The sequence below is a fragment of the Colobus angolensis genome, unplaced genomic scaffold (genome assembly GCF_000951035.1).
Source record: "Colobus angolensis palliatus isolate OR3802 unplaced genomic scaffold, Cang.pa_1.0 Scaffold205, whole genome shotgun sequence".
Classification (NCBI taxonomy): Eukaryota; Metazoa; Chordata; class Mammalia; order Primates; family Cercopithecidae; genus Colobus; species Colobus angolensis.
Window position 1 is genome coordinate 1,004,768 of NW_012115211.1, and position 19,221 is coordinate 1,023,988.

At 56.7% G+C, this 19,221-nt stretch overlaps 3 protein-coding genes across 5 annotated transcripts in view; 2 read left to right on the plus strand and 1 right to left on the minus strand.

Annotated features, from left to right (window-relative positions):
• Nucleotides 1-15,189, plus strand: part of GDPD5 (glycerophosphodiester phosphodiesterase domain containing 5) — a 54,472-nt gene extending 39,283 nt beyond the window's left edge. The window contains exons 6-17 of one of the 3 annotated variants that reach the window (XM_011942012.1): nt 507-605; nt 891-984; nt 1,375-1,520; nt 5,384-5,466; nt 6,608-6,758; nt 7,311-7,529; nt 8,066-8,223; nt 8,541-8,688; nt 9,901-9,983; nt 10,509-10,523; nt 12,824-12,936; nt 14,172-15,189. In XM_011942012.1, coding sequence (XP_011797402.1) covers nt 507-605; nt 891-984; nt 1,375-1,520; nt 5,384-5,466; nt 6,608-6,758; nt 7,311-7,529; nt 8,066-8,223; nt 8,541-8,688; nt 9,901-9,983; nt 10,509-10,523; nt 12,824-12,936; nt 14,172-14,320 — 1,458 coding nt within the window. In that variant the 3' untranslated portion in view covers nt 14,321-15,189. The remainder of the gene's footprint in view (nt 1-506; nt 606-890; nt 985-1,374; nt 1,521-5,383; nt 5,467-6,607; nt 6,759-7,310; nt 7,530-8,065; nt 8,224-8,540; nt 8,689-9,900; nt 9,984-10,508; nt 10,524-12,823; nt 12,937-14,171) is intronic. The other 2 variants (XM_011942013.1, XM_011942014.1) reach the window with 2 other exon arrangements.
• Nucleotides 14,635-19,221, plus strand: part of KLHL35 (kelch-like family member 35) — a 13,443-nt gene continuing 8,856 nt past the window's right edge. The window contains exons 1-4 of the mRNA XM_011942072.1: nt 14,635-14,668; nt 14,901-14,950; nt 16,625-16,767; nt 19,167-19,212. Coding sequence (XP_011797462.1) covers nt 14,635-14,668; nt 14,901-14,950; nt 16,625-16,767; nt 19,167-19,212 — 273 coding nt within the window. The remainder of the gene's footprint in view (nt 14,669-14,900; nt 14,951-16,624; nt 16,768-19,166; nt 19,213-19,221) is intronic.
• The window catches only part of RPS3 (ribosomal protein S3), a 38,169-nt gene continuing 35,454 nt past the window's right edge, over nt 16,507-19,221 (minus strand). The window contains exon 8 of the mRNA XM_011942018.1: nt 16,507-16,518. The gene's annotated coding sequence lies outside the window, so the exon portion shown is untranslated. The remainder of the gene's footprint in view (nt 16,519-19,221) is intronic.

The following is a 19,221-nucleotide window of genomic DNA, read 5'->3' on the forward strand; positions in this document are numbered from 1 at the left end:
CACCCACCCCTGCCTGAAGTGCCACTGTGAGCCCAGCCCAGGGAGCCCACTCCAGGCTCCTGCAGTGGACCCAGGTCCTCAGCCTCCTTCCCCTAAGGCCTGGGCATGGCCTTGGCAAGTGGGTTTCCTCCTCTGCTGTGCCATGCTGAGGTGACAGGAGGCTGGGCGGGTGTGACTAACTTGCCAGGCCCAGGGAGGTATCCCTACTGAATGTCCTCCCTCCTCACAGCTCCCTCCTCCCCCTGTCCCCATCCTCCCTTTCATTTCTCGCTGTCCCTTCCTCGCTGGGTCTGCCAGCCTCCTCCTGCCTCAGTCTCTCCCTGCCGTGTCTGTCTGCCGGTCTCTGGTTTCCTGGCAGCCCATGCCTGTCTCTTTCCTCCCTCCCCTCTGCCTGCTCCATCGGCCTCTCCTGCTCCCTCTGTCTCTCCCTTTGGTGCCTCTCTCAGACACACTGGGAACCCTCCCACCCACTCTGAGTCTCTGTCTGGTGACTCTTCCCCCTCCAGATCGGGCTGGTAGTCATCCTGGCGTCCACGGTGGTGGCCATGTCGGCCGTGGCCCAGCTGTGGGAGGACGAGTGGGAGGTGCTGCTGATCTCCCTGCAGGTGAGTGGGGACGGGGCCTGGGTGGCTGCTCCCCCAGGACCCTCACAACAGCGTTTCTGTCATTTCCCTTCCTCTAGACCAAGGCCCAAAGAGGGGCAGGGAGGGGCCCAGAGTCACAGAGCAGGTCAGAACTAGGGAGGATGCCAGGGTCCTGAGGCTCCCAGTGTCCTCAGTTGGCAGATGGAGACATGGTTGCCTGCCCATGGGTAGAAGTAGGAGGCTGGTGACACAGGGTCTGGGCAGAGCTGGGCATCATTGGTCTCCCTTCCCTCTCCCTGCACGCAGGGCACGGCGCCATTCCTGCATGTGGGGGCCCTGGCAGCAGTCACTGTGCTCTCCTGGATTGTGGCAGGACAGTTTGCCCGCGCAGAGCGGACCTGTGAGTAGAACTGTGAAGGACCTGCCCCTCCAATCCCTGCAGGTGCCAAGACCAGCTGGCGCTGCCATGACCTGGGCTTTCCCTGGGTGGCCTGGGGATGGGGTGGGGTCCCTGCACTCAGTGAGGGGGATCCTGGCTCAGAGTGGCCCACAGAGTCCATGGAGGGCCGCAGCTTCGGTCGGCCTCACACTGTATTCCTCCTCCATGTCTCTCTCTGCCTGCATGCATGTGTGTCTGTGTGAGTTAGAGGCGGGGTTCACCTTCCCAGCAAGAATAAAGGCTGCCTCCAAGAGTGCCTGGATCCTGACAGGTCGGGGGTAGAGGGGTGCAGCATTGCACCCCAACCTGCCCAGGGCTCACCAGGCAGCACTAACAGCCCCTTACCTGCAGCCTCCCAGGTGACCATTCTCTGTACCTTCTTCACCGTGGTGTTTGCCCTCTACCTGGCCCCTCTCACCATCTCTTCTCCCTGCATCATGGAGAAGAAGGACCTTGGCCCCAAGCCCGCCCTCATTGGCCACCGTGGGGCCCCCATGGTGAGTGCCACCTCAGGGTCCTAACAGCCCCATGGGGGTGGGGTGCGATGGGGGAGACCTTCTTGGGAAATTGATATATGTAACAGTAGCAACCATCTGTAGCTTTTTGAGGGGAGGTGCATGGGAAGGATTGGTAAAAAGGCCGGGAGTGCTGGGATGGAAGCACATCTTGAAGCATCCTGAAGGCATCTTCCTAAAAAGATTTCACTTTTGTCTTAAGTGCCCTGCGAAGATGCAGAAGGGTTTTAGGCCCAGGCTAGACCCAGGTGCAGGTTAGGAAGGCCCAGGAGATGGATGCTGAGTGTGGGGCCTGGGGGCTGCCACCAGGCATCAGGAGAACCCTCCAGGAGAGCTGGGAGGCAGCTCAGAGCCCACTGTGACAGTGAGTATGGCTGAACCAGCTTGAGTTGGAGAGAGAGGAAAGGGTCAAAGTCAGTGCCGCATTTTGCCACTGGGCCGCCCCATGGCCCTGCAGGAGAGCTTCGGTGAGAGGGCAGGCTCCAGAGCTGTGCTGCCTGTTAGCATCCCGGCACAGGCCCTCACCAGCTGTGGGAGCCCCAACAGTTTCCATCTCTGTGCCTGGTTCCCTCGTCTTGTACCATGGGATTAGAGAGAGCACCTGCCGTGGGACTATGAGGAGCAGGAGTTAGCATGTGTGCAGTGCCCAGATAAGCACGTGGCGCACAGAAAGTAAGAGGTAGACACTGCTGTTACCTTGGGCATGGCCATCTCTCTGGACCAGGGTGTCTTCCTCCATGAAAGCCTTGAACCCTGGGCTTCTCAACAGAGGCAGTACCACTCCCACCCTGCTGAGGGGGCGGGGGTGTGGGCACTTCCTGAGGGCTTGGCTTCCCGGTGTTTCAGGCTGTTGTGGGACCTCAGGGTAGTAAGGGGGCCTCACATAACTGCTTTAGAAGGAGGTGCTGGGTCTGCCGGGCTACCACTCACTCTGGAAGTCTGGCCCCCTGCGTGTGATGGGTGTTATTTTCTCGATAAGACTCCAGCCCCTGAGCCAGACTGCCATGCTGACCCCAGCCCCTCCCAGAGGCAGCCAGTGGGGATCTGGATCTGGGGTCCAGTTTGGCCACATGCTGCCTGTGCATCTTGGAGGGGGTCACCAGTCCACTCTGTGCCTCAAAGGTATGGATGCCCCTGCTGCTGGTTATTGTGAGGATCAGTTGGAGCCCAGCCTTCCCAGTGGGGACAGGGGAACTCTTCTGAGGGGCTCAAAATGACGGCCTCTCCTGTCTCCGTGATTCAGATTACCATCTCCCGGGCTCCCTCCAGCAGCTAGGGGACACAAGTGGTATGCTGGAGCAGGAAGGTGGGTGTGTGAGGTGGCCCCAGCAAAGATGGTTTTCTTTAGTAGAAAAAGGTCAAATATATGTAGAAGTGGAGAAAAGCATATAATGACTCACATAATGAAGAAGGAAGTAATGAATCCAATCCCATACTTACGAACATTTGGCCATTCTTGCTTCATCTGTCTGCTACTTTTTTTTCTGGGGTAGTAAAGCAAATCTTAGGCATCGCATCGTCTTACCCACAGGCACTTCAGGATATATCTGTACACATGAGGACTTTAGAAAGATACATAACCACAATGCTGTTATTACACCCAGCCAATATTAAGGATAATGATTCCTTAATATTATCTAAAATAGAATCCATGTTCAATTTCCCTTTATTGTCTCAAAAATATCTTTTTACAGTTTAGTTGTTAAAAATCAGGATCCAAATGCGGTCCACAGCATGCATCTGGTTGGTGTGTCTCCGGAGTGCCTTTTGGTCTGTAACAATCCCCTCGCCGGACTCGGTGGCTCATGCCTATAATCCCAGCACTTTGGGAGGCCGAGGCAGGCGGATCACCTGAGGTCAGGAGTTCGAGACCAGCCTGACCAACATGGAAAAACCCCATCTCTACTAAAAATACAACATTAGCTGGTGTGGTGGCGCACGCCTGTAATCCCAGCTATTCAGGAGACTGAGACAGGAGAATCACTTGAACCTGGGAAGCAGAGGTTGCAGTGAGCCGAGATTGCACCATTGCACTCCAGCCTGGGCAACAAGAGTGAAACTCTGTCTCAAAAAAAAAAAAAAAATACCCCTCCCTTTTTTCCCTCAGGCTGTTCATTTGTCCTGAGAAACTCAGTCATTTGTCCTGTGGGATTTTTCACATTCTGCAACTGGCTGGCTGATCATGCCCTGGTGGTAGTTTTTGAGGGGCTGGCAAGGGTCATCTCTGTGTGTCCCTGTGCATTGCCTTGGGGGTCTCTGACTCTGGGTCCACATGTCTGTGTGTGGTGGGCCCAAGTGTACATCTCTGTCTTGGAGACTGTGTGCCCCGGACGTGTTGTTCCTATGCAGATGCGGCCTGTCCCTCTGTGCGTATGTGTACATGTACTTTAATATTCGATTGCACTAACTCTGAAGCTAGGACTCTTTTTTAATAGTACTTTGAGTTGCTGTTTTATAAATCCAGGTCTCTTAACCATAGTGCCCTGCCCGCCTGAGTAACTACCCCCCTGCCCCCATGGACAACTTCCTGACAACAGAACCCCACTTGGACGGGCCTGAGGCAGGTGCAAGCTCTGAGATGGAGACTAAGAATTCACCCCAGCAACATGTATGCTTCTGGGCCTTCCTGGAGTCCTGAGTCTGGCCAGGGAGGGCCAGGTTTCCACATCTTTCTCCAGGAGGCCAGCACCTAACCCAGAGAGACCTTAACTGTGTCTAAAAGCTTCCAAAAAAGACTTTCCCCTTCCCAAACACTTCCTCTGCCCTGAGGGTCCTCGTAACCCCTCCCAGGCTTCTGCTTTCTGCAGCCCCAGCCCATGCAGCAGGGAGCATGGGCCCCTGTCAAGTGGTCCCTGGTGGAAGGCCCGGCCACAGGATATTTAGAGATGGGTGGGATTCCACTGAGTCTGTGCCTCTCTCTTCATGCCTTTATAGTCCTGCTCCCCCTGGGAGTGCCTCACACAGCCCACTGGTCTGGGACACAGGTAACATGTCCTCCAAGAGTGCTGTGTGCCAGGGACAGGGAAGAAAGAAACTCATAACAGAGACCCTGCTGTGTGCCTGGTCCTGGGCTAGGGTCTCTGACTTTGTTATCTCACCTATGAGGTTGATGGTGTTAGCCCATTTTATAGCTAAAGAAACTGATGCCGGGCTCTGTGTCTGGGAAGTGGAATTGCACCTTTTCAGTCTGTTCCAAAGCCCTCACCACTCCCTGGCTCCCCAGTGCTAGGATGTGTCACAGAAGAGGGGAGTGGCTGGGGAACATCGTCGCCAGAGGGAGAGAAGGTAGGAACAGGATTGTCTTCAGTGGGAATGAATGAGATCAGCCATGGGAATCCTTCCCACCTCACCCCTTCACTGACAGGGGCGGGGATAGGGGGTGGGGTGTCCTCCCTCCCTTCTTCCCTGGGACTATCCCTCATGGGCCTGGGCTTAGCCCAATCCTTAGTTTGGTGCTGACCCCCAGTGGCAGCAAAGGGTATGACAGAGTCCTCAGATGAGATGGAATTAGGAAGGCTTAGAGCCCCAACTCTCCTAATTGGGCATAAGGACCCTCATGAATACACATCTCTGAGGGCACATGGGGAAACTGAGATCCACAGAGAAATATACCCAAAGTCAGAACAATAGCTAAAGGCAGAGTCAAGGCTAGAACCAGAGCCGGGTTGAGGAAGCTGAACTTCAGAGAAGCTGAGTGGGTGCCCAGGGTCACATAGCTACTCTGTGGAGGAACCAGAATTGGAACCAGGCCTAGCCCAGCCTCCTAACATGGAAGACTTCCCATTGGCTGGGGAGAGTACATCAGCTGAATCTTGGCTCTCCCTTCACCACCCCTTCTCCCCCAGCTGGCTCCAGAGCACACGCTCATGTCCTTCCGGAAGGCCCTCGAGCAGAAGTTGTATGGGCTCCAGGCTGACATTACCATCAGGTAGGTGTAGCAGAGGGGATATAACTCCTCTAACCCCTCCCACACACATCAGCATCCAGCTGGGTCTCTGCTGGGGGAACCTCTGGTCTTAGAGCCTCTGAGATGGGAGGAGGGGGGCTTAGATTATCCACAGCACGGCAGGCACCCTGTTCCTGCAGACTCCAGGATGTAAAATAGAGGAAAGAACAAATGCTCTTGGTGCAAGCAGGAGCCCTGCCACAGAGCCACTTGTAGGGAAAAATAGATCTATATGGCTGTGTATGATAGAGCTCCAACACTCTCATGAGGGAAACAAAGCGAGTTGCAGAGTGATACAGTCACTGTGACTCCAGTTACATTTTAAAAGACCACAAAAAAGTGACATATACACTCTCTCCCTGTACATATATAAGTAGACACTAGTATAAATGGCAGGAATAATCCATACTAATCTCATAACAGGTTATCTGAGAAGAGAATACGGGCAGGACTGTCATATATAGTTATACAGGTTGTGTACTGAACGAGGGGATCACATATATGAGGACACTGTTCCCAGTATAGACATAGAATTGTGTATTTATCACAACTTTCTAGCAGATGGTGGTAAAATGCCTTGAGGAACAGAGGGCACGGGTGCCTTTTACTTTTTCACACTAAGGCACCATATGAGCTATTGGTAACCCTGGTAGAGTAGACAAGGATTGGGGTCGGATGGAATTTGCCAAAGAGGTCTACATTTGCACTGTTCCCGTCATAGCATCACAGGGATTTGGTTCCAAACCAGGTTCCACCACTTACAGGCTGTGGACCTTGAGCTAGACACTTCCCTCTCTTAGCCTCAGTTTCTCCATTATCAAATGAGGCAGCACCTACCTTCCAAGGCTGCTAAGAGAGTAGGTCCAGCTTTTTTCCCAGCCCTCCCTCCTTGGCAGTCCCCACCCCCATCTGACCCTCACAGAGAGCCAGAAGGCACTGGCCCTTCAGGGTCACCCACCAGCCCACTGTCTTCCCTGTGCAGATGGGGAGACTGAGGCCCAGAGAGCGGCAGCCCAGCCGGGATCCTGTGCTGGGTGGGGAGGACTGTGTGGGATGACCATCACTGGTGGGCAGGTGAGGGATCTGGGGGGTCAGTGACTCGACGGCCCCACCCTCCCTGCAGCCTGGACGGCGTGCCCTTCCTCATGCACGATGCCACCCTGCGGCGCACCACCAACGTGGAGGAGGAGTTCCCAGAGCTGGCCCGCAGGCCTGCCTCCATGCTCAACTGGACCACCCTGCAGAGACTCAATGCTGGCCAGTGGTTCCTGAAGGTCTGGCTGCACCTGATCCCAATCTTAGGCATGGAAAACACCAGCAGGGACTGCAAGGAGTGAGATGCAAGGGTGGCCATCAGCTCTGAGACCCCCACTCACAGGGCTTTCCCGACCTCCACCCAAGCTGCTTAGTGGCCTCCTGGGCTCTTGCCACTGCTGCCAGATCTCGTGGTTGTCACTGCTTGTTCTGGGTCCGTTTCCCTCACTATAAAAGGTTGACAGGGACGAGAGCAGTAAATAGAATTGTTAACTCTGTAAAACTCTAGAGAGGGGTTGGTTTTCTGGTCTGAAATGCTCTAGAAGGAGAAATGCCGTGGGTCTGGGAGCAATTCCAAGCAAGCTGTCCTCCGTCCTCTTGCTAAGCAGGGTGTGGGGAAGAAAGGTGAGGGCCGGGGCCTCCGACAGCCTCCACATGGCCACAGCCATCAATCTGCCGACCCCAGCAGACTCTGGCAGCCCAGGGGTCTCCACGCTCGGTTGCCAGAAGGGTATATGGGGGCCCCCAAAGGGCTGATGATGCAGCCATGTGTGTGTCCCTATCCCTGCCAGACTGACCCCTTCTGGACAGCCAGCTCCCTGTCACCCTCCGATCACAGAGAGGCCCAGAACCAGTCCATCTGCAGCCTGGCAGAGCTCCTGGAGCTGGCCAAGGGCAATGCCACACTGCTGCTCAACCTGCGTGACCCGCCCCGGGAGCACCCCTACCGCAACAGTTTCCTCAACGTGACTCTGGAGGCCGTGCTGCACTCTGGCTTCCCCCAGCACCAGGTGAGGCCCTGCAGCGCAGCTCTGCTCCCGGGAGCTCTGGCCTGGCTAGAGCCCTGCTGCTGCATAGCCTCTCCCTGTTGCACTCCGGACTTCAGCTTTCCCATTTGTAAAATGGGGATCACACACCCCTTACTTCCCTGGCAGGGTCATCATGGGACAAGAGGAGAACAAGAAAACACTTTAAAATGTGTAAAGGTCCAGACTGTCAAGTTATTTCAGTGAAGTGTTGCCCTGTTGTGTGGTGTCATAATTTGGGACCAGAGAAATCTGACATCAGTTTAGGGCGGCACACTAAGTGCTAGTGGCCATGTGCAGAGTAGTGGCTGTTTGGGTTTTTCCTCCCGTACTAGCAGCGGGCCAGAAGGGAAGCTTCCTGAGTTGCTCCCAGTGCACTTTGCAACCTTGGCTGGGACTGAGTCCTGCCCTGCTAATGACTGCATCTGAGCTTTCACTGCCTGCCAGGTCCCTAGGAGGGGTAGGTACTCTTACCCATTGTGCAGAAGAGAAGTCCGAGGCTGCTTCTCTCCTGCCTGCAGGTCATGTGGCTGCCTAGCAGGCAGAGGCCCCTGGTGCGGAAGGTGGCTCCCGGCTTCCAGCAGACATCAGGCTCCAAGGAGGCGGTCACCAGCCTGCGGAGAGGCCACATCCAACGGCTGAACCTGCGCTACACTCAGGTGTCCCGCCAGGAGCTCAGGTGCCTGCCCTGACCCAGGCTCCTCCAGGAGAGGGTGGGACTGAGTCTCCCTCAGTCCTGCCACCACCGCCCCACAAAACACACACACAGTTGGGCAGAGGGATGGGCACACAGAGGAATCGGGCACACATGGTTCAAAGACGACAGGGTGTGTCGGGCAGACCCGGGCTTGTCCCCGAGCTTGGCCCTCTGCAGCCGACGTTCCTTCCCCCGGGCATGGCTGTGAAGTGGTGAAGAGGACATGCTTTACCAGCCCTCACACTGGGCCTGGAGCTGCCAGAGTCCACATGCTGACCCGCCTCTCCCCTGCCTCACAGGGACTACGCGTCCTGGAACCTTAGTGTGAACCTCTACACAGTCAACGCACCGTGGCTCTTCTCCCTGCTGTGGTGTGCGGGGGTCCCATCCGTCACCTCTGACAACTCCCACACCCTGTCCCAGGTGCCTTCCCCCCTCTGGATCATGGTGAGTTGGGGGGCAGGGGGCACCTGGGGGGCAGTGCTGGAGCTGCCTATGGCCTGCCCTGACCACTCAGCAAGCTCTGTGCTTGGGGCTGTCCCTGGGAGGTCTCTGGCATGGTGGGGAGTCTGTGGTGGGGGTGCAGGCTTGAGGCATGAGGATTTCATGGCATCTGGGATCTGCACTAAGGGGTTGGGAGGACCCTGGGCCTGATCCACAGGGAGAAAAGCATCACTAAGGGCTCTAGAGAAGTAAAGAGCTACTTGGGTTTCTTTGGTTTGGAGGGTAACAACAGGACAGGAATAGGAACCACTGACCGGGCGCGGGGCTCACGCCTGTAATTCCAGCATTTTGGGAAGCAGAGGCAGGATGATGACTGGAGTCCGGGAGTAGAAGACTAGCCTGGGCAACATAGTGAGACCCTGTCTCTACAAAATAATAATAATAATAATAATAATTTGCTGGCCATGGTGGCACACGCCTGTAGTCCTAGCTACTTGGTAGGCTGCAGTGGGAGGATTGCTTGAGCCCAGGAAGTCGAGGCTGCAGTGAGCTGTGATCACTCCAGCCTGGGTGACAAAGTGAGACCCTGTCTCAAAAAATAAAAATAAAAAAGAATAGGAAACATTAAAATTTGCTCAGAGAATAGCAAGTAAAACAATATTTTAGCTGGTTGACTGTACCCCTGCAGATAGGTGGTGGCTCCACTGCCACCTCCCTGAGCATGCAGAAGGCAGATGGAGGGTATCCTTATGGCTGAGAGAATACAGTGCCAATGAATCAGACCTAAGATATGGATGGTTCTGTGGGAGAGGAGGGTGAAGGGAAGGCAGCCTGGGGAAAGGGGCAAGACCGATGGGATGAGAGTCAGGAGGGAGGGAGGAGCAGAGTCACTGTCTTTCAGTATCTGGCTCCTGCTTTGAGGCCCCTGGACACACAGACCCTGCAGGCCTAGCACACGCCCTCTGCCCTTAGCACCATACAGTCCCCTCCTACCCTGAGAGTGCACACGTGTACACACACGCCCCGGCCCCCAGGCCCATAGAGCCCGGAGCCCACACCTGCAAAATGCGATCTTCAGCCCCCAGACCCCCTCAGAGTCCTCCCTTGCCCTTCCCCAGTGGCCATGTGGGGTCCTCTGGTCCACGGACCCTCAGTCTGGAGCCTCAGTCCGGACTGGCCGTGACTGGAAGTTGGCCTCGGGCCGTCTGTCCACAGCCCCCGGACGAGTACTGTCTCATGTGGGTCACTGCCGACCTGGTCTCCTTCACCCTCATCGTGGGCATCTTCGTGCTCCAGAAGTGAGTAGGATCTGACCACTTCCGTGGCCATCCCTGCCCTACAGCAGGCCCAGCCCCTACCCCAGCCAGGTGAACCTGCTCCTGAGCCCTGGGCCCTCAGCCAGGAGCGGGCCTGACCAGGGGAGAAGGAAGGACCCTGGTGGCCCCATCCTGCCTCAGACAGAGGTTGGGTGGCTTCTGGAATGAACGTGCAGCTGGGAGCCCAGAGCCAAGCTCCGTCTTGAGTGGCTGTGTGGGCTTAGGTGAATTTCAGTTCCTCTCCAGGCTGGCCTGCTCATCCGTTAGCCAGGGCATGGGTTCCCACCAGCCCTCAGCAAGATGGCTGGGGTGTGCTCAAAGTGGGGAGGTGTGGTTGGTCCCAGGGGGGGTCTAGGGCCAGCCCGGGGCCCCCACCCAGCCAGGAACCAAGGGTCTGGGATTTTATTCTTTACTGACGTTCTCTCTCTGTCCCATCCTGCTCTGATCGGCGCATGTCCCTCCTCTCTCCCCCTCCCCCTCTCTTTGCTGCACTCTGGCATCTCACAGCTATCACTTGATCAGGTAATTCTGGTGTGGTCTTCCTCCTCCTCCTGTTCCTCTTTCTCCCTCTTGCCATCCCCTTCTCCAGTTCTGTCTAAAAACCCACCGTGCACCAAACCCTGTGCCTGGGTCACCTCGCAGACACCGCCCTTGCCTGAAGCCTCCCTTACCCCTGCAATCCTCTTTTCTGCTCCTGCCGTCCCACTGCTGTGTGTGTCCCTCTGCTCCCCGTTCCCACGGCCATTTCTGCAGGTGGGGACCAGTGTTTCCTTGACAGCTTCCTGACCTGGCCTCTCTGTGTACCAAAGTGTCTCCCTCTGGAGGAGGGGACCCTACCTGGGCACCGCCATCCCCCTGCCTCTGGCACTCACCGGGGTCTTCACCACTTGTCCAGGGCAGACCTTACCAAGTTTCTGCCTCTCTCTTCCCATCTTCTCCCTCCCTGGCTCTGCCTCTCCCACTGTTCACTCTTCCTGTTTACCTGTCTCTGCCTCTCCCATCTCTTTCTCTCTCTTCTTTACATTCTATTTGTGACACCCATCCCTGCTTTGCTCCCCCCACACACAGCCTTTTCCTTGTTCCCCCGAGAGGACCCCACAGTGGCTGAGCTTCCTGTTCCGGATGTGGCTGGCCAAGAGACCCTGGCCTGACACTGTCCTGGGTTTTGACGTGGATTTCCAGGATGAGACCTAGAGCCAGGGACCCAAGTCTCCCTCCGTCTAGTACCTTAGCCCCTCCTGGGTCAGGCAGCTTCACCAACCAGCTTCTAGGAGGAGACGCTGTCCCTGGCTATGGGACACTCCCTGAGTCATTCCTCTGTCCGCCCAGTTAACCAGCATCCACACACGCCGGCTGCTGGTGCTGGTGCTGTGTCTGCAGCAGGAGTTGGGCCTTCTCACGGGGAGCTGAGCGTGTCAGGGAGGCTGCCCCATGGTGATTCAGCCGCTGGCACAGACGTGCTGGGTTTGCTCAGACACAGCCAGGGCAGTGTCATTGTCTCCTGGGGATCAGGAGAGGCCTGATGGAGGAAGGGACCCTGGGGGACAAAGGCCAGGGGAGGATACCATTTCCCTGCGGGCCTTATTCTTCCATTCATTCGCTCAACAAGTACAGGTCAGGCTCCCAGGACACAGCAGGTGTTGATGGTGCTGGGGCACAGCGACGAACAGGGAGAGATTTGCTCACTGCCCTCAACGATTCATAGGGCAGCCAGCCTCGCCAGGGTGTCTGTGCCACCCCCCGCCTCCTGCTTTCCCCTTGTCTGCCTGCTCTGTTCATCCATCCATCCACCTGTCCATCTGTCTGTCTGCTTCTGCTGCGCTGACCCCATCTAGTAACTCACAATTGGTTTCTTGTGGAGTCTTGACTCCCTCCATCCCCCAAGCAGGGTTCAGTCCCTGAGACAGTTGGGTTCTTGTTCCCAAGCTGATCACCCACTCCTCTTGGTGGGGACAGGGGTGAGAGTTCAGTGATCCTTCTGCCTAGATCCCAGGAAAGGTCTAAGTTCAGAGGTCAGGAACCTGGGGCTAGTTCAGAGGAATGACAATAGTGAAGACAGTGGCCTGGGCTGGGCACAGAAACATGAGTCCTTTCCACTTAGTGCCTGGTCCCTGTATGCCCTATGCATGCTCCACCTCCCAGCCCACTCTTGAGTAATTTTACCCCTACCTTGCACCTGTCTCAGCCATCAGGGGGATTCATGCTCTGACCTCCCTCCCCAGCAGGACTGTCAGGACAGAGCAGCAGCTGGCCCCACTCCAAGTCACTCTAACCCCCTTGCCTTGGGAACCTGTGCAGACCAGCTCTGGGCAAAGCCCCCTACCACCTGGCCCCACCCCCCTGCTTTCCTTCCCTCCCTCTCAGGGTGTCTTCCCCAATAGCTTCGCTTAGCCTGGTCATGGTGGTAGAGTTGTAAGAGACATCAGCTGGACTCCCTGAGATTGGTGTGTGCCCCAGCTTAGGTCAACAGAGTCATGCCTACTAAGCTCCTCCTGTTCCCAAATCTGTCCCATTCAAAGAGAGCCAGGTGTATTACTGGGGACACCTGAGACAGAACTGACCAACTCTAGTCCTGGGCCAGGGCTGCTGACTGACGGCTCTGGAGGTAAAAGGGAGGCCGGGGAGCCCTGGCCGAGAGTCAGTAGGCTCTGATTTGAGCCCCAACTCTGCTCTCTCTCTGGGCTTATTTTCCCCTTATACAGTGGGACAAGAGTCCTGCTGGTCTCTCAGGCCACATCCAGAGAGGCTCTGGAAGTAGGCAGGGTCCCTGCTCCAAGGGAGGAGTGAGGAGGGACCTGATGCCCACGGGGCCGTCTCTGCAGGTGGCGCCTGGGTGGCATACGAAGCTACAACCCTGAGCAGATCATGCTGAGCGCTGCAGTGCGCCGGACCAGCCGGGATGTCAGCATCATGAAGGAGAAGCTCATTTTCTCAGGTACACAGCCCTGCAGACAGGTAGAGGCAGGCCCTGGGCCCAGCTTTCTGCACCCCCACATGCAAACAGACATGTATGCGAACACATTCACGTGTGGCACATACGGGTAGGGACAAGGGCACAGATATACATAAACCCACCGGGATTATACCCACACAGATACAAAGGCATAAGTACATGTGTGAAAACACACACCCCCACACACAGTCATCCACTCTGTCATCCACCATGGCTCGGTGTCAGTGCCATGGTTGGTGGGCAGGGGTGGGGTAGGGAGAGGAGTCTGTTTTGAAGGCCTGTCCCCCTTTGCCTGATTCATACTTGGATCCTACAATATTGGCCTCACCCTTGCTCTTTGCCAGTCCCTGTCAACATTCCCAGTCTGATGGAAGCAGCAGCTACGTAAACAGAGGCATGGAAAGTCGAGTTCCTGCGATGGGAGTGCTGTGGGGGAGGGCGTGGTCAGGGCTGACTGGGCAGTGAGGAATGCTTCGGGTGCCTGATACACTGAGATGGGGAGGATGCAGAGCGAGCTGAGGGAAGGAAGGGCATTCCAGGTGGGCACGGCATGTGCGCAGAGGTGGCAAGGGAGCACTGCTTGCCTGGGCACCAAGAATGAAGTGTCCCTCTATTGGGCCGAACTCCACTCAGCAGAGCTTTCTTGAGCCTTAGATCCGTGCCCAGCACTCTGCCAGGCCCTGGGGACATAGATGCCCAGAACCCACCCTGGTCCTTGAGGTGTTTTGGGGGCCCAGGCAGCAACCATACAGAATGTGGCCAGGGCAGAGGGAAGCAGGGGCTGGGGTTGCCATGAGGAGGCCCCAACCCGGCCCAGGGCTCTGATGAGGCTCCCAGGAGGCTGAGTGACAGATGAGAAGACTTGAGCCAGACTGTAGGAAAAGGAGGTGGTGTTGGGGCAGCCACTCCTAAGAGAGGGGCCAACACACACAAAGGCCCTGAGGAGAGTGGACACATGGGTGCCAAGCTCAGGGACACAGGTGGTTTTCTGTGACTGCAAAGTGGAGTCCCAGGGGACAGCAGATGAAGGTGAAGCTAGAGTGCTCAGCAGATACCAAAGGGGCCTTGAGTGCCAGGCTCAATGTCGACCTAAGCCCAGTGGTTTCATCAGCCTCCAAGTGCCCAGCTGGGTGGTACAGCCTTCCCGCCCCATCTGTCACCCATCCTCATGAGTGCCTCCTCCCTGACTCACATTCTGTCTCCCTCTGGCCCAGCAGAGATCAGCGATGGTGTAGAGGTCTCCGATGTGCTCTCCGTATGTTCAGACAACAGTTATGACACATATGCCAACAGCACTGCCACCCCTGTGGGCCCCCGAGGGGGTGGCAGCTGCACCAAGACCCTCACGGAGCGGAGTGGGCATTAGCTGAAGACATGTCTGTCCCACCTTCTGTGACAGAGAAGCCAGGGGAGCCTAGGAGAGCTGATGGAAGCGTGTCTGAACTCGGAGTGCTCTCGGGAGCTGGCTCCACAGCCTCCTTGTGGGCTCCAGCCCCTTGTCAGCCGCAGCCTCTCTTGAGGGGGACTCCCGTGTCCCCCTGAGGCCCAGCTGGACCGGGACTCCAGCCTCTCAGATGCCCCTGCAGGCCTGGGGCTCCTTCTGGGTGGTGTGGGGCCTAGGGCTTGGGCCCCTCTTCTGAGGCCCTCTCCTATATCCTGACTTGGAAGCTTTGATGGGTCATGGGCCATGCCATGCCCCCTGTGGCAATGGAGGGTGCGGATGCTCACCTGTGCTGTCTGTCCTCCTATCTGTGCCCCGAGGCACCTGAATTCTCTGTTTTTATCCTGCTCCAAGGGCCTGGGCCGGGCCTCTACCCAAAGCAACTCTGCTCTTCCTGTCAGTCTCAAAGCACAAGGAGGTTCGGCCCAGGAGGAAGCCAGCTGCAGTGTGGAGACACGTCCTCCTCCCCAATCCGCCTCATGCCACCACCAACCCCCTGTCCCAGGAGCAGACCTGAGCCACATTCCCCAGGGGCAGCTGAAGATGGCCAGAAGAGTGAGCTCAGGGCTACTGGATCCTATGCCGAAGTGTCCAGCAGACCTCAGGGCAGAAGAGTCCCCTAACCCAGGAGTCCACAGACTGATTTAACCTCAGGTTCCCACATCAGTGGCCACAGGGCAGGGCCCACCTGGTAAAAGTGTTCTGGACATGGTCAGGGTGGGTGTGTAGCTAAGTAGGCCTGCACAGAGGGAACCCAAGGGGCTCGGCCAATGTGATTAAAGCTGCCATTTTGATGTGTGTTGTCTCTGAATTGCCAGCAGGAGGGTGGGGACAAGTGCGCTGGGTCTAGGTTTCAGTTCTGACCCTATGATTTGAGGAGGAACCATTCTCAGGAATGAATGGGAAAGCGGCAGGATGGTGCCTCCCTTCTCTGGGTCCACCGTGGTGCCAGTGGCTGGGAGCCGGTATCCTCACGTGGTGGATGGGGAGACAGTCTTGGAGAGGTAAAAGTGACCTCCAAAGGCCACACAGCTTAGAACAGGCCAAGCCAGAATCCCACCCAGAGTCTGACCCCGGCGCATATGTATGTCTCCCTCAAGCTAGGAATGACACGCAGAGGGGGAGGGCTCCTGGGTCCAATGTAGGGCTGGGAGTGGGACTGGCAGGTGCCCTCACAGCCACATGAAGGCATTCTGAGCCTCCCGGCTATGTTGGGACAGGCCTTCAGCACAGGGAGGCCTCTTCCCCATGTGAGGAGTTTGGCTTTGACTTCTCCGAGCTTTGGACCTGCCTGAGGAGGGCCCATGCCCATGCCCAGGACTGGGGGCACCTGGGCTGAAAGCCAAAGTACAGCCCTGGGACCACAGGTGTCCTTTCCTTCCAGTCTTTGGGATTTCTGCTGTCTGTGAGCAGCAGTCGGTGGTGGTGTCTGAGCAGGCCTGTAACTCCCCTCTTTGTCCTGAGAGTCTGCCTGGTCATGGGTGTGTCCTGAGGGAAAAGGGGGAAGCTGAGCCCCAGCTCCAGCCTGCATCAAATTAACTCCATGCTTCCTGGGAGCCAAGGGACATGTCTCTTCCGAACAGGAGTCTTCTGGATATAATTCTTGGGGTCTAGAAGATTCTGGCATGCAAATGTTGGAAGCTCCACTGGGCCCCCACAGTAGCCTCGAGGAGTGGCCCTCCTGCCCCTGCTACTGAATGTCTGGCAAGTGCTCCTCTTCTTGGGGCAGAGGTCAGCTCCCGCCTCTCCTTGGGCTCAAGGGAGTGAGACTCAGAGCCACTGTGCCCCCCGCCCCACACATGCTTAGTCACATTGGCATCTACATGGTCACACAGCCACATGTCCACACGCAGCCCAGTGCTACACAGTCACTTCATTCCATGTACTTCCACAATCACGCAGTCACCCTGGAACCTACATGCCCACAACTGCACGATGACACCCCTCCCACACCCCAACTCCAGCACCATACACCTTCAAACCCTTGTCCTCATTCAGGAACAAGGCCAGCACCAGGTCACCCCCAAACCCAGGCACAAATCCAAATCCAAATCCAAATCCTGGAGTTGCACACACAGTCAATCCACTCTTATGCCCCTTCTTTCTTTCCCTCCCTCCCAGGGCTAGTCCAAGAGTAGAACAAAAGCCCAGCATCCCCCTCCCCACTCGCTTCTCCCTTCCTCTCCCTCCCCCTTCCTCCTGGCGTCCAGCCCCTTTGTCCTCCCGCAGCTGAGCCCGAGCAAACAGCGAACGGGGGTCTGGGCAGAGCAGCACGAACATTGGAGCTTGGGCTGCCAGAGGTGTGGGCAGCAGGCGGGAGTGATACCTGTGAGAGCAGCAGCTGCGGAGCACTTGGGAGAGGGTGTGGCCAGGTAAGCGCCAGGTGCATGGGGCAAGGCTTAGGCTGCAGGGCTGCCCCAGCTGCGTGGTGTCTACAAGTCTGAGATGGGGAGGATGCGGAGGAGGTGCTTGGGTAATGGTTTCAAGTGGATGTGGGTGTAAAAAAGAGTGACGGTGGCGTGTTTGAGTCAGCTTCTGTAGGCTGGGCCCTTCAGTCTGCATCATGACCCCTGGCTTGAAGTGCCTAGACTCAGCCAAGAAGGGAGGATACTCATTGAGCCCTACCTGGGAATTTTTACCTTCTGTGTTCCAACTGGGTGTCCTTCGACCCCCAGACTGGGGATCCCAGAGTGAATGCTGGATCTGATGTCGCTGTGTGTCCAGAGCGCCCAGTGCAGTAGATAGTAAAATGAAAAAGTACTGACACACTTCCTAGGAGGGAACTCTTTCTCCCCCAGGGAGCTGCTTGTGCTGTGGGACACCTTTGCAAGAAGTCCATCCTTATGCTAATGGGACCGGCCCTCTTGGGTTTCAACTCAGAGTGTAGTTGCTTTCTGGGCTAGTGGAGGACAGACCGGTTGCAGCGTGCTGTGATGACCCGTCTCACTTCCCTCCACCTCCTGGTTGCTCCTTGGGACACACCCCCACCCTGGCAAGTGTGGCATGCAAACCCTGGAGCCAGGTGCATTCAGGATCCAGTCTCTCCACTTGGGCAAAAGTAGTTAACTCTCTTGCCCACCAGGGAGCTCATTTCTCACGATGCTGACCAGGGGATCCACGGCCCGGGATGACCAGGGCATGAAAGCCAGACGGACACTGGGCAGGATCTCACCTCCAGAAGCAGCAGAGCAGCTGGGAGCAGAAGGATAGAAGGAGAGGCAGGGCGCAGAGGGTGGACCTGAGCCCCCTAGAGTAAGCTGATGGAAAGGAGTGAACTCCCTGTCCCTGGAGGTGTGCAAGTAGAGGCTGTGTGTTCATAATGGCCAAATCATAACCAGCATGGCCCAGCCCCTCGGTCTGCAGAGCGCCTTCACAAACACCCCTCTGCTGAGCCTCGCCGCAAACCTCTGAAGGGCAGGTGTCCTGTGTGTGCTTGTTTCCCTTATGACAAACTAAAGGGGCAGGGGTGGGCTAAAGAAACTTCTCAGGTTGTGAGAATGAAATTAAATTATGTCTATAAAAGTAACTGGTACACACAGTGTCCTCCCTTCCTCTCGAGTAAAAACAATACAGGGAAACACCCATGTAGCTTGTACTGTGTACCAGCACTTTTCATAAAGCCCATGTAATAGTCATGAAGCCACAGCCCTGTGAGGTAGGGATCCCATTTCAGATGAGATAACTGAGGCCAGGACCGGCAGGTGAGAGGAGTGACTTGCCCCCGGCCACACCGTGAGCCAGTGGCAGGGACTGGGTTAGTTTGTTCCTAGAGTTCTTTCCACTTCCAGACGGCACTACCTGGAGAACACCAAGAGAACTCACTAGAGAGAGGGCCAGCTTCCCTCAGCCTGGGCTCTAACCTTTCACCCTCTCAGAATTCGCCCATCCTTCTCAGCTGGAAGATTCCCCTCAAGGACGCCCTCCCTGACTCCCCTCCACCTGGGTCCAGCGCCCCTTCTATGAACTCCCCTAACACCCGGTGCCTCCCCATGGCACCCCCGCCAGACTGGGAGCTCCGGGCACACCGAAACTATGGTTGTCTTGCTCACTGCCTGGCACAGAAAAGGCTCCCAATAAATACTTGAATCTGTTTGCGCGAATGCTGTGTGTAGGATGCTGTCTATCGGGGGAATGCTCAGGTCAGTGTGGTCAGTGCTCAGCACCTACCGGAGATGGGCAGGAGACAGGCAGGATTGAGCAGAGGACGGTCGAGTTATTGTACCCTCTCTCTCCTGCACACGCACACACTGGGTCTCTGTGGGGCGGCCTTAGTCCCTTGACCCAGGACTTCAACTCCTGTCACGGGACCCTCCTTACACAGATGTATTTCCAGGTTCCAGTAACTTCCCTGCTCCCCCGCTTCAGACCCCGGGGCGGCCAAGGCGCCTTGCTATTAGTAGCCTGGGGAACAGCCCTCCTCCTGCTGGAGTCCCTAACGCCGACTCCGCTGTTGAAAATAGTTCCTTTATTAGACTCTCCTCCGATTATCCTATTTGAGAGTGTGCCATCTGTCTCCTGCAGATATCGATAGGAAAACGCGTAGCGAGTTTGAAGAACCGAAAGGGGCACTGAGTGTCTGAGTGGGTAGGCAGGGCAGAATGTCGTGCTGGTGAGGCGGGGCTGGGGCACTGTAGCCATAAGGAACCTGAACGGAGGGGACAGTCGCTGAACAAATGGTCAAGGGAGGAAATAAACGGATGAGGGCGGTCGCCTCTCCCGGGCGACCAGCCAGGTGACTTCCCCGACGCTGTTTGTGTTCCCTCCCCGGCAGGATGCGGCAAGGCCCTGGGCCGGAGGAGTCGGAGCCGGGCTGCGAGGTGCCGTGC